Genomic DNA, 16096 nt, shown 5'->3' with positions numbered 1-16096 from the left:
TACCTTACCGCCTACGTTTTCTCATCGTTGATGAACTTGACTAGCGGGCGAATATCTAGTAACGTGTAGAAGCGCAGGCAATAAAGGATGACCTTGTTATTGACTGTTCCTTGTCGCCGAGGCTTGGTTCCAGATGAGCTCGAATCGGTGCACGACAGCGAACGATGATGGAGCGCTCGTCCGTAGTAGTGTCTTTCATGTCCTCCGCCCAAGCGAGGTTCAGACAACTTCCACTGCTGACGTCTGTGTGGTGTCCCCTATGCCCACCGTTCAGCTGACCGCTCTCGGTTTTCTCACCGAAAGTGTCCCTCTGTGTTCACAACATCGCACACTGGACGAAGTCTTGCGAGTTTGTAGCGAGCGCTCGATCTCGGGCAATCCGGCCTACAATAAAGGTAGTACATCATATCTCGTGTCGCACGACGCAAAACGCCTTGCACAAGAAGCCAGCCAGCTCAATTGGTCATATCCTTCAAACTCCGACATTTCCCGCAGTGCAGGCGAGACGCCTGCTAAACAACATACTCGACACAGCGCATACCTTGCCGACTCATTCCATATTTGCTCGCAATTCATTTAGGCCAGCATCCACCATGCCCCTCCAAGAATCCCTATCATCACAAGCGCGGACAGGATGCCGGCGCCAGCACGATCAGCCGTGGTGATCGTTGGGACAGGGACTCCGGCATTGTCATCTCCCCCTAAACCAACATTGGGATTATCACTCCGGCTGGTTCCACCCGATGAATTGGTGACAGGTCCTTGGACCTGGTCAATGAGCATGCTCTGGATGGCCTCCAGTGCACTCATCTGCTGACCCACACCCTTTTGGCCATCGTATGTGCCCTGAAACCACTTGCCTCCACATGTTGCATCCTGTACGCCGCCTCCCGTACAGGCCTTCGCAGCCGCAATGGCTGAAGTCTTGAGGAGCGGCATGATGATATCATGGGTCCAAGGCGCAACTTTGACAGTGGCGGCCATCCAACGGGAGAGGTAGGCCTTGAAAGATTGCTGGTCCAAGTTACAGTTACCAGAAGGCTCGCAGGCGACTTCAAACATGATACCCGTGTCCTGGTAGAAGAAGATGCGACTCGCAGAGTCGAGCAGACCTTGAATGCGACTCTTCCACAAAGCTTGCTTGGTAGGGTCACTCTCAGTCTGGAGACGAGATTAGCACTAGTCACATGTTGGAAAGTCTTACGCAACGTACTTGATTCCACATGACAGCCGCTCCCAAGAGGTACACTCCAGAATTGTAGCTCCATTGGATGTGGTTGAAATCTGTGCAGTTCAAGGTGTCGTCGGTGCCATCGTAGATTTGATAATCCTTGCTGATGAGACCGATGGTTTGAGACCATTCCCAGTGCTTCTCAGCTTCATCAAGATAGGTCTGGTTCCCCAAATACATGCCCAGGCGTGCGGCTAGGTTGAAGAAGCATCCATTTGAGATGGAGTTCTTGTAGTTGTATCCATTGTTGAACGTGTAGATTTGCCACTTCAAACCTCCTGCACAAGATTTGTCGTCCCATCGTGGAATCTGGGAGTTTACAACGGCCTGTGCAAGTGCCAACCATTGCGGCTTATCTTCTGGAGGATTCGGGAACTTGGCCTCTGCGGCAGACATGGCAGCCATTCCCCAGAATGCCTGGTCATCGTTTCCGAGCGACTTACTCTGATTGGGTGGCATGTAGTTCTCATCGGGTCCAACCTGGAAGAGCATCGCCTCCGTCGTGACCGCGTTGTAGGTATCATCGCCGGTGTAGTACCAGTAGTCGATCAGTGAGCCAAACATGGCGCCGGCATTCCACCAGTAGTATGGCGGAGGGAGCAGTCCAGGCGCGTTGGGAGACTCGTCGCCCTTGTACCAGTCCAACATGTTGGCCGCGATCTTGGAAGTAGCTGCTTTTACTGACTCCGCATTGTCCGGGTCGAGATCGAGCGAGCGAGCAGATTGCGCTGCCAGTAGGACGCTGCCGAAAAGCGCTGTGGTTCGCATTGTATGCGATGTGTGCGTGTGTTTTCAAGCGAATCTGGTATCGCCTCCTTCTGCGTGGCGGCTTGTAGTGTGGCTCTTTGTTCGCTTCGAGGAAGTGTCGAGTTGACGATCGTAGTTGCTTCGGAGCGCGGTTCAAATGAGTGGACAGGCTACAGCAGTGCACACGTGTTGAATGGAAGAATCATGAGACGCAGGAGGATGAACAACGACGACAATTACCTTCAATCGTACAGACCGGGGGCAGGGCGACGCAAGCCAGCAAGCAAGCAAGCGAAGCGAAGCGCCGGGCCACGCGATATAAGCTTCATCGTCGTACTCCTATTCTTAGCTGGCAATCCTTGTCTCCAAGAAAGCGCACCCATGTCGCGAAAGCTGAGGGAAAATAAGTAAGGTAGTCATGAAGATGGAGGGGATGGAGTTCAACACATTCGATGTTTGCGATGACGGTCAACAAGCCTTGGATATGCTCCAGCGATCAATGCTTGTGGAGCGACGGCGCGTAGCTTAATCCATCCTTCTGTGGGCCCGTGTCAAACAGGCCGCAACCGCTCCGAGATGCCACTCGCACCAACTCCATTAACAACAAGATCATCATCATCATCATCATCAAGATGTGCCAGCGTCTGCCATTATCAGCACCTTGCAGGATTTCCACATGAGCGAATTTCAAAGGACGCAGACACGCCGCATGATGGCGCGAAACAACCGCGCCGCAACAGCTCCGGCTCCAAATTTGCGCTCCGTCTGCGTTTCACCAGTCATTTTGGAACAGACGCCCACTCTCCGCCCGCGCGGCTGCATACCATGGCACTGAATGGCCGCTGCAGTTACCAATGTCACTACCATGGAGGCTGAGCTGGAAGAACGGAAATTTCAGCAAATCAGATGCTATTCGGGCCCTGGGAATCTCAAGTCGACATGCTAACCAATAACTCCGTACTTTATGCCTGGTCCTGCTCTAGGTTCCGTTCCGCCCTGACGCCAGTCGTAAAGAATACAATAAACACCCACCGATCAAGCGCCGCGTGCTGCCAACGCGTCGTTGACCGTGACCTGGAACGTCTGGATCTGTGGCTCTTTAATCAAACTGATGTGGTTGCCCTCAACGTTGTGGAATTTGACGTTCTCGTCTTTGACGAATCCCTTCCAAAGGCCCAGAACGTCACTCCTCCACTTCTCTGGTGTCGCTCCAAAGTGCGGCATGGGGTCGGCGCAGAATATGTCCGTTGTGGCAATTGAGCCAGACGGATCGTACTCTGCTGCAATGGCACGCATACAATCTTCCACGCGGCCGAAAGCTTGCAGGCGAGGGACGGTGATGTCCATGTTCTCGATGAATTCTGGGGAGAACTTGGTGAACAACATGGCGTAGAACTCTTCGTCGGTGAGGCCCGCGGTCTCTTCGCCGAACGCTCGTGCTTCGTCCTCGGTATAGCCTGTCACAACTGGCAGAACGTCGATCATCAGGGATCGATATCGCACCTGTCCAATAGTGCTCTTGAGCGAGGGTGGGTTGTCGATACCACCGCAGAAGATAACTTGTTCGCCATCGGCTTCAAACATCTTGGCGAGCTCAAAAGAGAGGAGGCCACCAAAGCAATAGCCAAGCATGGCGTATGGTCCCTTGGGCTGGACTCTTCGAATGGCCGTGTAATAGCAGTTCAGCAAGTCCGGCAAATCCTTGAAAGTACCCTCGCCCGGGTGGAGACCCTTCGCTCGGAGAGCATACAGTGGTCTGTCTGGAAGGTATTTTATAAGTCCCATCCAGCAGAGGAACTCGCCCGCGCCAGGATGAAGGAGGAAAAGTGTCTGCTTGCTGCCTTGGGTTGCAAGAGGCACGATAGGATCGTACTCCTTCGAAACGGTTCCGATCAGAGTGAGCTCATGCTCGAGTTCTGCAAGCGAATGGCAGCGGATGAGCAATGGCATGGGAATGTCCTGGTGGATCTTCAAACCCTTTTCGAGCGCCTTCTTCAATCGCATGAAACCGAGCGAGTTGATTCCTGATGAGAGCAGCGCATCCTGGCCAACCAGCTCCTCGGGTGCGACGCCGACAATGTTGGCGTAGATTTGTGCTATCTCTTTCTGGAGTGGAGAGAGCGAGTCCAGAGACTTCTCTTGTGCTTTTGCAAGCTTGGACACCGGCTGTTCTTGAATGATGTAATCATTGAAGGAGCCCTTTTCAAACTCTTGCTTCAGCCTTGCGCGGGAGAGCTTGCCAATCGTTGACTTGGGCAAGAGGTTCTTGGGGAGTGGAATGATCGAAAGTGCCTTTTGGGCGCAGATGCTGAAGATGCTCTTGTCGATGGCTTGGAGCGTGGCTCGCATGTTCTTGGGTCCGATAGCTGCCTCGGTTGGGTTGAAAAGCACTACCACAGCCTCTGACGATGCAGCTTCGTTCCATGTGGAGAAGACTGCAGTGTATGATGTGGTCAACCCAGCAATGTTGCCGGTCTCAAGCGCGTACTCAATCTCGAAGGATGAGTAGTTGTTGCCGTTCAGAATGAGCACCTCTTTTTGCCGACCAAGAAGTCGCAGGTTGCCGTTCTGATCCAGAGCTCCAATGTCGCCCGAGTTCATCCAACCGTCCTCGGTCAATGCGGAAGCTGTGGCCACCTCATTGTTGTGGTATCCCTTGAAGATGACTGGTCCCTTGAGATATACCAGGCCCTCACCCGGATTGGTCTCGGTCTCATCACCAATCGGCACAATCTTGATCTCCAGTCCACCTGGTAATGGCTTGCCCACGGAAGCAAAAGTGTTGCCATTCTCCAAATCGTAATCGGGGCTGCGGAGATTGTAAAAGCACGCTGAGCAGGTTTCGCTCAAGCCGTACGCTGCCTTGATTGAGTATTTCGGAGCTCCGTATCTGTGGAGAACCTCATCAACGGCACCCAACGTCTTTGTTCGGTTTGCCTCTCCACCGCACATGATTACCCGGAGCGTGCTCAGGTCTATGCTCAACTTTGTGGGGTCCTGTCGGTAGAGTGATTCGACTGCTGCTGCGAGGAAGAAGTTGGGTGAGAATGTGTAGCCGATTTTGTAATCGCTGATGATCTTGAAGAACCCTGATGAACGAGGTAATCGTCAGCTGACTGAAACTGACTCCTGAAGATTTTCTGTGGTGTTCAACTCACGATATGGTTCTTGTACAAGGTCTGATGGTTGTACAAGAACTTGATCTGTGCCATTATACATCGCTTGGAGGTGGATTTCGCAGAAGCATGCCGAATGGTCATAGCTGACCCAAGACATGAACGACAAATCCTGTGTCTCCAGGTAGCTGGATTTTGCTTTGACCGAAGCAATGAGCTGGGTGTGTGAGAACTTGACTGCCTTTGAGAAGCCTGTGCTGCCAGAGGTGAAGAGGATCGCTGCGATGTCCTCATCCGGAGCGGACGATGCAACTGTTGGAAGATTGCCATTCACTGAAACTCGGTGGTTGTTCTCGAGGATGTCCTCGACCGTGCTTACTGGCAGTCGTTGCGAGATGAAGATTGCAGACAGCTTGTGGCTTGTTATGACTGTGGTATCGGGGAAGAGTGTCTTGATGTTCTCGAGCTGGCCGGCAGCTGTCTTCGGTTCGTTGGAGATTGGGTTGAGGATGGCGCAGATTCCTCCAGCAGCAACGACTGACCAAAACCATAGGACATTGGATCTCTGGTCGTCGAAGTATGTGATTACATGCTTCCCTTTGCCAACGATGCCAGCTTCTAACAGGCGGACTGCGTTTTCCTAACCTTGCGATTAGCTTCCACTGGCAGGCTGTCTTGGTTGATCTCCAGCCTCTACACACCTGTGCTTTTTGATACAACTCGGCATAGCTCTCTCTGGTCGCATCTTCGCTCAAGCCTCTCTCGAGATAGAGGCAGCCATTTGAAGGAGAAGCTGTTGCTGCATTTCGAAGAAGATCGATAATGTGTGTGGGCGCTGCATTCGAAGCCATTTCGTCCTCGGAACTCTTCTCTTCAACAACGCTTCGATGATAAGGAAGAAAGAACCGAATTGCATTTTGGAAGGCCATGATCACGGCGGGAAATATTCGTTAAGCTGTTGAATGAACACTAGCTAGCAAGGCGGCGGGGCTCGCGACAGTTTAGTTCACTTTGGTCACCTCTAGTGTCGAAAGCGGCCCTGAGTAGCCGTTTGTACTTGAAACCAGATAAGATTCCCGGATCGGGCGCAGCGAGCATGGCTTGAACTTTCGAATGGTACGACCTCTCGACTGCAACATTGCACATATCGTTGTTCCAAGGGGAGCCACAATAAGACTCCGTGAGCTTGGGCCTGCCAAAGAACGATCGGCAGACATGACATGTTGACAAAGTGCTCCGGCGGTTTGCCAAGATTTGATACAAGGCGCCCAATGAATTGGTTGAGACTCAGGAGAGTGTTTCTAGTCATGTTTCTTACAGCACAGTGCAGGCTGTCTTTCAGCGCCTCCAGTAAGAAGTTAGCCTTCACTGGCGCAAAGCCTGTTGGCGGGATTATGGCTGTGGCTTCATGAGGCTTTGCTCTGGGGCATTGGCTGCGACTCCACCTTCTGAACGCCACTTGCACACAGCTACACGTTTGGCTGTCTCGTTCCTTATCGATTCGGAATTGTTCAGTTGACGGTAATTTGGGTAGCGTCGTTACTAGCATCAACACTTCTACGACATTTCCTCCCGACCGGAGAAACCTGGACAACTACTCGTAACGGTTCATCCCATGTGCCACATGTGCCGCGATCGACCTTCCAGCTCGCGTAAGATAGTACCTCCAGGTGCTGATATGACCTGTACTGGCATCCATTGCGGATAGGGCCGATTTTGGGTTGTTGGCTTCTGACGCCTCGTCATGATTGTGTTGCATGGTGTAGTGAATGCTGATGTAGCAATGCGCCGAAATCTCCACAGCATCCCTGACCCGTTCCTCATGGAAGCAGTCTCCCACCAACGTTGACATCCACTCGTAGTTTCATTCATCGTGCGTCATTCTGGACTTCCCTCCTCGTCACTCAGCGTAGTCGTGTTGACCCGTCGTTCTTGTCCACGGCCGAGTCCGAACCCGACTCCGACTCCGAAAGCTGGTAATTGTTGAATCTTGCGAACCGGATGCGATAGAACGAGGCTTGCCTTGAATGGTGGATTGCGAAAAGAGAGTTTCGATCGACAGACGGGCCGACGAAGGTGAGCAAGGGCTTGCTCAAAGATCATCCCGTGTGGCGACGCTAAGGGGCTACCTTACTAGCACTTCCTTTGTACGAGCCGATGAGCGCGATTGGTAGACTTCATGCCATGACTTCGACAACGCCTCCAAGTCATCGAGACGCGCAAGACAGATACGACCTTCCAATTCCAGTGCATGTATCCACCGCTGGGAGCATGGCATCATCCTGCTGGAGCTACGCGCTCTGGGGACAAGATTTGCTCCAATCGCGCAAGCCAGACTTGGCCCGAGATTACCGCATCAGCTGTAACAAGGAGCAAGTGGAAGAACCCGACACGCGATGGCATGAATGATGGAACACTGCTCGGCTAGTCTCTCCTCAGTTTCCCCGATGCTTTCAAACCACCATGTCACCCACGGTCGCGCAGATGGAACTCTCAAATATTGGTATGCCTCCAACACGTTCCGCTCAACGGGCAGCGGTACCCTTTTCAGGCACATGATTCGTTGGGTAGATTGGACATGTGGATTCTGGAAGGTGCAAACAATTGCAGATCACAACTCGATCTACTCCCACGTTGCAACGAGCACGTTAGTAGCAGCAGGCTCTTCAAATGAAGTGCGTGGCCTGGGCAGAGATAGCCTGGTCTAAGAGTTAGTGGGTGCCCACATCTTATCTCTCCTGCGTTGGAGGAATGCTTTTGTTTCAACATTCGTTGGTGTTTCCGATTCAGGCGTGAGGATTGAGGAGCTTGCGATTGCATGGGCTACTACTAATTGACCCACGATTCCCGATCTCGACACTTTCTTGTTTCTTTACGGACAACATGTCGACCAATGTGCTGGTTTATGGAGGAGGAGCGGTTGGCGGGATTTTGTTAGTCCCCACAACGATCGTCTCGATTCACGCAGCATGCTTACTTTTTCTACAGTGGTTGGAGGTTAGCACAGTCAAGCGCAAAGAACGTTGTTTCTGTAGTTTGCAGGTCAAACTATGAGAGAGTCAATGCATCGGGTTACATCCTACAAACCAAGAAATGGGGAAGCGCTGCATGGAAGCCCCATCATGTCCACAGAGCAGGCGGCTTTGAGCGTCAACCTCGACAACACTTCGACTACATCATCCTGGCAAACAAAATCATCAATRGCCACTCCGGCGCAATCCGAGATCTACAGGCTCTCGTGGGACCGGATACTACCCTTGTCGCTGCTCAGAATGGAATGGATGTTGAAGTTCCAATACAACAAGCGTTCCCAAGAAACACAATATTGACTGCCATTTGCAACATCGGATGCAATCAGGCAAACCACGGCATGATTGTCCAAGATGCGCACATCAAGAAGCACGCATTCCTTATTGGAGTGCACGGCCAGCACAGAAACATCGATCTCCGAAGACGTGATGCTCTCGTCTCCATGGACTCTGAGTTCGACAGCATCGATTGCGTTCGWCAGGAACGATGGAGGAAGTTGATCTTCAACAGTGCCTGGAACTCAACCACAGCTTTGACCGGACTGGATACCCACCAACTTCTTGAACACCCCAGCGCTATTCTACTTGTATCCCAACTCGCACGTGAGGCATTCAATGTCGCCATTGCAAGTGGCATTGAGCTTGACGCGGATCTTCCCAACAAAACGATCGAATTGGCGAGAGCAGCACCTGCGATCACGCCATCAACATTACAAGACGCTCGCAGTAAGCGTCCGATGGAGCTCACCCCAATCTTCGGCTACATTTGCCAACAAGCTGCGAGGGTTGGCGTTTCAGTACCCACAGTAAGTGTGAAGAACTTCATGCAACTGCACAACACTGACACGACTACAGATGACCTGGATGTACGACTTGTTGCAGCAAAGGAACATCCTTCACACAGCTCAGCAACCACTACACGCAACCTCATGGCGCGCACCAGCATCAATGGAGGACTTGCTAGGAAAAGGTGTTGCTCTAGGGCTTGCCGGTCGCAGCCAGACCGGCGGGTTTGCAACCGCATCGCTTTGATTCCCCCGATACCCACCTACATCACATGGCCAATTTTAATTCATTCGCTCGCCATGGTCAGGCGATTTTACACGTTATTGCAGCTACCACGATGACAGCTACGACCACGATACCAAACATTGCTAGAATACATATACATATCYGACTCTATAGATTTGTCGTCGTGTATGAGGCACCGACGATGCAATCTTAGTCTCAATCAAATTTTCTCAATGAGACTAAACCCCGTGTCAGAGGCTAAAGCGATGTGGTTTGAAGTGGACAATCGGCAGATTGTGGTTCTACGACTCATGTCGTCCGGGGCAGTCCAGGAGCAATATATCCAAATTTTAATCCCTTGTCGATTCTCGACTCGTTGACTTTGCAAATTACAGATCGACTTTCTATACGGAGCTGACTCCCTCTATTGACTCGCTTCCATATAATGCTTCCCGAAATGGTAGAAATGACAGGGCTCACAATTCTAGACCATGACGACCCATGAGTCAAACGCCTACTGACACCATCTTCTCCAAGAAATGCCTGCAAAGCTTCGCCTGTCTAGACTGCAAGTGTTCAACTCCACAAAGTCCTTGAAAACCAGGATCTCGCGTCTTGTGTTGAAACTACAGGTAAGCTGTAGTAAGTTTGCCATACTTTTCGAACACAGCATCCTTCTGTAAGGCAGCACACAGCTCCTCTGTCACGGTAGTTGCCACTTCAAGCCCACCGTCAAAAAGTCTCGGATTGACAATAACCGCTGGAGCGCAGCCAGCCAATGATGCTGCCGGTTTGCAGTATCTTGTGCGAGCGGCCCTTCCCAGATCAGAACCCCAATCCAAAGTATTCGATTGCGACTTCGAGTAGTCGTTGAAGCCAAGATTGTGCGTTGCGAGTAATCTGACAGGATCCGGACAGATTGCTTTGTCGTTTGGCAATCCTGCTGCCATTGTGAGCCACGCAGCCCAGGCTGAGGTACTGTAGCCTGCAACGGCTTTCCGAACTTCACGGGCGGCGTACTGCAGCCCGGACTCGCTCTTTTCTAGCTCAGCCAGAGAGGTCTCCGCGAAGACAATGTCGACTGCGTTGCCAATATACTGCGCAGGGATCGCGGGCTGCAAACGTTGCCGAATGTTGATGGGAAACAAGAGAAGTGATTGATCATGTCCTTCCTTACTCTTCTGTTTGATTGCAGAGAATCGAGACCAGAAGAGGCCGACGAGTGCATCCATTGTCGAAATCCACTGCGCAGCATCGGTCCCAGTAGCGTCTTTCTTCAACTGCACGAGACTCTCTGGGGAGAACTCCCAGATGGCCCACAAAGTCTTCTCGACCTTACCCCCCAAGGCTGCCAGATGGGCTTCCTTGGTCTGCTCCAAGGTGGACAACGCGGCTTCTTTGGTCACGGCAGTTCTCGAAAGGTGGAGCTGCGAGAATTCTGTGGGGAACAACTTCCAATGCTCGTCTGTGAATGGACCTACGCCATCTGAAGGTTTCGAGAGGCGACTTCGTATGGCAGAGTCATCGACTTCACCCTTATATCGTTGCTGCTCTCGACCAGCACTGATATCTGCGCTGTGAAGCGACCATATTCTCTCCACTTCTGCCACAGTAGATGCATCTGCAAGCAGATGATTGAAACCGAATGAAAGTGCCAGGCCGCCCTTGATTAGATTGAGCTTCACGGCGAGCAAACGAGCACCTTCGGAAGTAGGAGTGAGCGTCTCTGGTTTGGAAAAGGCCCACACAAGGTCAGCTTTCATAGGAAATCCATCAGCTTCGAGGGTTGAGAAGCTTGGAATGCTCTCTTGCTGTGAAAGGTCTTCACGAGGGAACTCAATATGCGAGTCATTTTCAATCTTGATGGAAATGTCTCGCGGATCGTCAGATTCACGGAGAATCGTGCCAGCCCTGGGGAACGTGTAAGTGTTTCGTGTCTTGTTCTGATTGTGGTGTTCGGATGTGCGAGACGTACAGTGCCGGTATCTCGTCAAGTGTGCGTTTCAGACCTTCCCGGAGAACCTCGTGAATGCGAATGAAGTCATCTTGATTCTTCAATGGGAAGAAGTGCGTCTGAGTGACCCATACCTTTGGGATAATGATTAGCCACTGCTCTCAATCACGGGCAGCGTTACAAACCTTTGGCGAGTACGTATCACATATGGATAAGCGAATGAGCTTCTCTTGCTGCTGGGTTGGGTACACATCAGTGTCTGGCATGATGATCAACAGCGTGCCTGACGATGGAGCAGATTCCTGGCGTATCGTTACACCTTTTCCGGTGGTATTGAATTAGCTTTGCAAAGCCAGGTGGCCCAGGTGCGATCGGCGAAGTCTCCCTAGCCATCACGTGTGCTCTTGCTCAACTCGCGAGCGTTGCACGAGGGAGAGGGGAATAGACTTCCGCGAAACGAGCCGTTATCGCGGAGTTCATGGCGGTGGTTCCAAACGCAAGCTACTGTTGATGGCGGGAAGATCAGCGSCAAGAGCTGGAACACTTCGACATCCTTGCAGCTGTCACAGGCGTGTTGCTGTCCGTCTCAAGCGCGCCACTTTCATCACTTTGCGCTAGCATATATTGACGTCGGAACGAGTGCGAGACTGAGACGTCGTTAACAAAACATCGACATTATGACACGATGCTGGCGGACGACGCCGATCTGGGCGAAGCCTCGAAGCAAAGAACTGGTCGTCTCATCATCATCGGATCGATACAAACGGCCACTATGCCACGTTGCCGAACGGYAGCAACGGGGTCGGAGGTGAAGTGAACAGAACACACCGAATAGCATCGAACCGAGCCGCTCCTATGCCATTCGATACAAGATGTACTTCATATCGACGGGTCGATCCAGATCCAGAGAGGAAACGGGATACTTTTTTCATGAGCCCATCTGACAAACTCTCTTGCTGGGAATGCTGGGAATGAAATAATGCAAGAACGCCTTCCTCGCAACCGATGCTGGAGGCTGTGAAGACGATCCAGGTCCCCGAATTTGTCCCCGGCTACCGATGACCGACCGGAGATGGCTGCTTTGCCATAGTAGGTGACGAGGAATTGATAAAGAGCCCCTGTCACGACCTATTTTGGTCCAGCGAAGTCTCAATAGTACCTGGAGAGATACACGACCTCAACAACGTCGCCGTAGCGAGTTGGAACCGACGTTGTTGGTCCTGCGCAAAACGACCTGTAATGTAGGTTACAAGCCTACTGTTTCCATGCTATTCAGATGCACATGCTGCACGAAAGGACGCCGCCACAATGCCTTAATTTACAAGGTCCCTCACATCACACTACAATTCTCTTCATCCTTCTTCTGATCTCTCTTCCCCTCCTTCCTCGAGAGTTTCCCCTGCGGCGCTTTCCCAGCCTTGCCACCACCTTTCCTCAACTCCTCCAACCTTTCAATAGCTTTTGGGAATTTGTGCGAAGCAGCCCTTCCGTACCACTTCCTCGCCTCTTCCATATTAGCAGGACATCCTATGCCCACCTCAGTGAAATGGCCCATGGCAAACATAGCCTTGGGCAACGGCGGTTCACTAGCAGCGGCTTTTCTCGCCCAAAGATAGGCCTCCGTCTCGCTGTGCTCCAGTATACCCTCCGCGCCTGTGAGATACCATCCACTGAGCGCCAACTCAGCCTGGTGCTCTCCTTGTGCAGCAGCTTTCGTATACCAGCTGATGCTTGTACGATTATCGGTTGGCAATCCCAGCAATCCATATTCATAGGCTTGTCCCAGCCTGAATTGCGAAAACTTGTAGCCCAACCCTGCAGCCTGTTGGAATAAATCCCGCGCATACGCATCGTCGGCGATGACCTTGTTGCGGATTTCAGGATTCGTGTTGGCACTTTCGTACAGGCCGGCCAATTCATGCAGAGCGTGGGGATGATCGATATCTGCACGTTCAGCACCTCGCTTCAACCAAGTCACCGCGTCTGCAATGTTCCTTGGCTGTCCCAGCAAGCCCTTCAACAGGATTGCGCCGATCTTATACATGGCAGCCGCATCTCCAAGCGCGGCGGCGCGGCGGTACCACTGCACAGCCTTTGGGTAGTCACGACTAGTACCACCACCTTCCTCAGGACCCATCTCACAGCAAACGGCCGTGCGATAGGCGGCTTGCGGGTGTCCGGCTTTGCCGGCTGCTTGGTAGAGCTTGAAAGCTTCTTTGGTGTCAACCTCCAAGCCAAGCATGCCTTGGCCGTAGCAGTCTGCCAGGTAGAATTGCGCATCAGGGTATCCGTTTGTGACGTGCTTCTTCAATCGCTTGTACGCCTCCGTGATGTAACGTTCGCGATTCTTGGCCGTGGTTTTCTGATCTGCACGGCCGCCTTCTGTGGCCAGAACAGCGGCGGCTTCAACCAGCTTCTTCACAAGAATCAATCCTTGTTTCGGACTGTTGGTGGAATCGGCAGCGGCGCGCAGTTGATCAATCTCTGCGAGCGTCACAGGCCTAGCGAAGAGATCGATCGAAGCTTGGCGGTCGCGAGCACTTGGAGCAGGTGGTGGACCAGAGGATGTGGGAGGTATGGATCCTGTGCCGTTGTAGTTTCGAACAGGTGGAGGCTTAGCTGCCTGTGGTTCGCTCTGTTCCATAAGCCCAGGACGTACAGGTACTGGGTGTTGTGGGAGTGCATCYGGGTTCGAGCGTTGCTGGGTGAGCGGTGCACCATTGGGAGGTCCTCGTGGGCCTTGCTGATGCGGTGGTGGTGGTGGCCCGTTGCCTCGCACTTGGCGTGGATCAGCCCAAGTCGCGCTGCGATCCATGTCTGGTCGTCCTGGTCCTGGTGGCGGTCGTATAGGTCTGCCATACTGATCAAATCGCTGTGGCGGAGGAGGCTGACCAGGACCGGGACGCCGTGGTCCCTGCCTGGCATCATCTAGAGACCGCCGTGCAGGTGGCTCGTGCGCGAATGGAGCACGAGGAGGCTGCATTGGTCCGCCTCGTCCATATCCTGGATCTTGCTGAGGAGGCCCGCGATGTGGCAGATCATAACCTTGTTGCGCGTACGGGCCGGGCATACCTCTACCTGGCGGCGCTCCGCGTTGTTGGTTGAGAGCTGGTGTAGATCTGCTGGATTGATCGTATGGAGGTCTTGGGCCATAGCCGTTGCCATGCACACCTGGAGGAGCAGATCGCGCACTAGAAACTGGAGGAGGCGTGGCAGTAGCCATGGAGTCTATAGGTGGTGGGGCAGCCTTTTTCTGAGCAAGTGATGTCTGCCCAGGTGCCGCACTGTCAAAGTCTGGCATTTCGAACTCAATCTCCTCATCGCGATTCGTGGGAACGCGCTTCAGTTGGCCCGGCTGCGGCTCGGCGCTGGTATCAGCATAATCGTCATATATCTCTCCTAGGCTGTGGCCGCTGTCACTGGCAGGGCCCTGTTGAACCCACGGCCGTGGCTCTTGCGGGTAATGGCTGGACGGGGAAATAGCCTGGTCGTGAGAAGTTGCTGGACGAGGCACAGCAGCGGCGCGAGGCTGGGAGTCTTGCCTTGACTTGTATTGATACTCCTGCGGATCTGGCGCATAACTTTGCGCATAGCCATTTACTTGCTGTGGAGGCGGCTGTGCGTGGTCGTCGACAATGGGCCACTGTGCTGGGTACTGCTCGTGTGCTGAAGCACCGGCATTGTTTGACGGCTGCTCTCCATTCCAATGCCTATCGGAAGTATGCTGTGGTGCGACATTCTGGCCGCCGTAGGCGCGCTCGTTGGAATCATGCCTCCCGTACTCTGCCCTGCTAGAAGCTCCCGTCGCATGTTTATCCTCCCTTGGCCGTGAATTTCCCGAAGTGCGAGGCCTGTTGCGGTCTCCACTGGCTCTCGAGCTAGCTCCTCCGGACCTGTCCATGGAAGACTCGTTTCTCTTCGGAAATACAGGAAATGCATTGTCTATAGGCAAACTCTCCGGAGCCTGCGCTTGTTTCTTGAGCTTGGCCTTTTCTCGTGCTTTCCAATCCGCCATAGGATCCTGTGCACCTCCGCTGGGCGGTCCATTGCCCCTTCCCCTAGGGTCCATACCGCGCTGGTCGCGAGGATCTCTCGGTCTCTGCTGGGAACGTCCGTTCTGTCGAGCGTCTTCTCGCTGGGGCTGCCTACCCTGCTGGGGCGGCGGCCCTCTCTGAACTGGAGGCTGTCCTTGACCTGTTGGAGGGCCGTTCTGTGCGCGAGGCTGATATCTCGGGTCATAGGCGCGTTCGGGGCTTGCCTGTGGTCTGTCGTCGTATGCGCTGTTCTGATAGCCACTCGCGTGCCCATTGCTGTAGGCTGGCTGGGCGTCGTAGCCACCATGCTGCTGGTGACCGTAATTCTGCGGATACTGATCGTAGGGCGTGCTCGCATATTCGGCGTAATCGTTCTGATACCCGTTATGCGCGGGGTTCGAGGCATGCGGCTGAGGCAGATAATTCCTTTGCGGCGGCTCGTAGGCTGCACCCTGATCATAGGCCATATTTGAAAGAGCGTCTCTTGTTGCTGCGGTCCGCACCTATGTCATCCTTTGGAAAATGAGGGCGAGCATGTAGGATTGAAGTCGAATCTGGGTCTTGGAGGTCTTGTGGTCTATTGTCGGGCCGCGCGCCGAGAATAGCAAGAACGCCTGGGTAGCAAGAATAGCAAGTTTCACAATGTTGCAGCGCCTTGAACTCTCTCCGGCAATTATATTACCACTGCCGATGCTGTCGCAAAAGGTGGCAGGTTACGCAGTGTTATGAAGGTATGATGCCGCGATGCGCCCCTCAAGACCCAGGTCAGGTCAACAAAGCCCGCGTTAGTCACGAATTGTGCGCTGTGCCGTCGGCCAATGAAATGGTCATGCGACAGTGGCGCTTGACGCTTGTTCGATCCCAGTACCAGTTTTCTTCGCCGCCCCGCTGCCTTGCTTCCATCCGCTACGAGTGACACGCAGAAGGTCACACGATCGGAGGAAGCAGACAACAGCCGTCCGTCTGCCGACGTC

At 53.2% G+C, this 16096-nt stretch overlaps 6 protein-coding genes; 2 read left to right on the top strand and 4 right to left on the bottom strand.

Annotated features, from left to right (window-relative positions):
- Positions 1 to 576: 576 nt before the first annotated feature.
- Positions 577 to 1999, bottom strand: RCC_01502 (probable mannan endo-1,6-alpha-mannosidase DCW1 precursor; the record flags this gene model as incomplete). XM_023766795.1 has 2 exons in its annotated part: positions 577 to 1161; positions 1214 to 1999. The coding sequence occupies 2 exons, from the start codon at positions 1997 to 1999 to the stop codon at positions 577 to 579; spliced, it is 1371 nt and encodes a 456-aa protein (XP_023622563.1).
- A 1014-nt stretch (positions 2000 to 3013) lies between these two features.
- On the bottom strand, positions 3014 to 6023 carry RCC_01501 (related to long-chain-fatty-acid CoA ligase FAA2; the record flags this gene model as incomplete). XM_023766794.1 has 3 exons in its annotated part: positions 3014 to 5067; positions 5137 to 5734; positions 5796 to 6023. 3 exons carry the CDS (start codon positions 6021 to 6023, stop codon positions 3014 to 3016), a joined length of 2880 nt encoding a protein of 959 aa, XP_023622562.1.
- Positions 6024 to 7121: 1098 nt separating this feature from the next.
- Positions 7122 to 7503, top strand: RCC_01500 (uncharacterized protein; the record flags this gene model as incomplete). XM_023766793.1 has 2 exons in its annotated part: positions 7122 to 7170; positions 7232 to 7503. The coding sequence occupies 2 exons, from the start codon at positions 7122 to 7124 to the stop codon at positions 7501 to 7503; spliced, it is 321 nt and encodes a 106-aa protein (XP_023622561.1).
- A 474-nt stretch (positions 7504 to 7977) lies between these two features.
- RCC_01499 (uncharacterized protein) lies at positions 7978 to 9155 on the top strand (the record flags this gene model as incomplete). XM_023766792.1 has 3 exons in its annotated part: positions 7978 to 8027; positions 8083 to 8929; positions 8979 to 9155. 3 exons carry the CDS (start codon positions 7978 to 7980, stop codon positions 9153 to 9155), a joined length of 1074 nt encoding a protein of 357 aa, XP_023622560.1.
- Positions 9156 to 9760: 605 nt separating this feature from the next.
- RCC_01498 (uncharacterized protein) lies at positions 9761 to 11354 on the bottom strand (the record flags this gene model as incomplete). XM_023766791.1 has 3 exons in its annotated part: positions 9761 to 11045; positions 11110 to 11222; positions 11274 to 11354. The coding sequence occupies 3 exons, from the start codon at positions 11352 to 11354 to the stop codon at positions 9761 to 9763; spliced, it is 1479 nt and encodes a 492-aa protein (XP_023622559.1).
- A 1064-nt stretch (positions 11355 to 12418) lies between these two features.
- RCC_01496 (uncharacterized protein) lies at positions 12419 to 15589 on the bottom strand (the record flags this gene model as incomplete). Its single annotated transcript, XM_023766790.1, has 1 exon — positions 12419 to 15589. One exon carries the CDS (start codon positions 15587 to 15589, stop codon positions 12419 to 12421), a length of 3171 nt encoding a protein of 1056 aa, XP_023622558.1.
- Between the last annotated feature and the right edge of the window lie 507 nt (positions 15590 to 16096).

This window comes from Ramularia collo-cygni, assembly GCF_900074925.1.
Source record: "Ramularia collo-cygni strain URUG2 genome assembly, contig: RCC_scaffold01, whole genome shotgun sequence".
In the NCBI taxonomy this organism is placed as follows: Eukaryota; Fungi; Ascomycota; class Dothideomycetes; order Mycosphaerellales; family Mycosphaerellaceae; genus Ramularia; species Ramularia collo-cygni.
The sequence above is the reverse complement of the archived record's forward strand: the minus strand, read 5'-3'. Positions and strand labels throughout refer to the sequence as shown.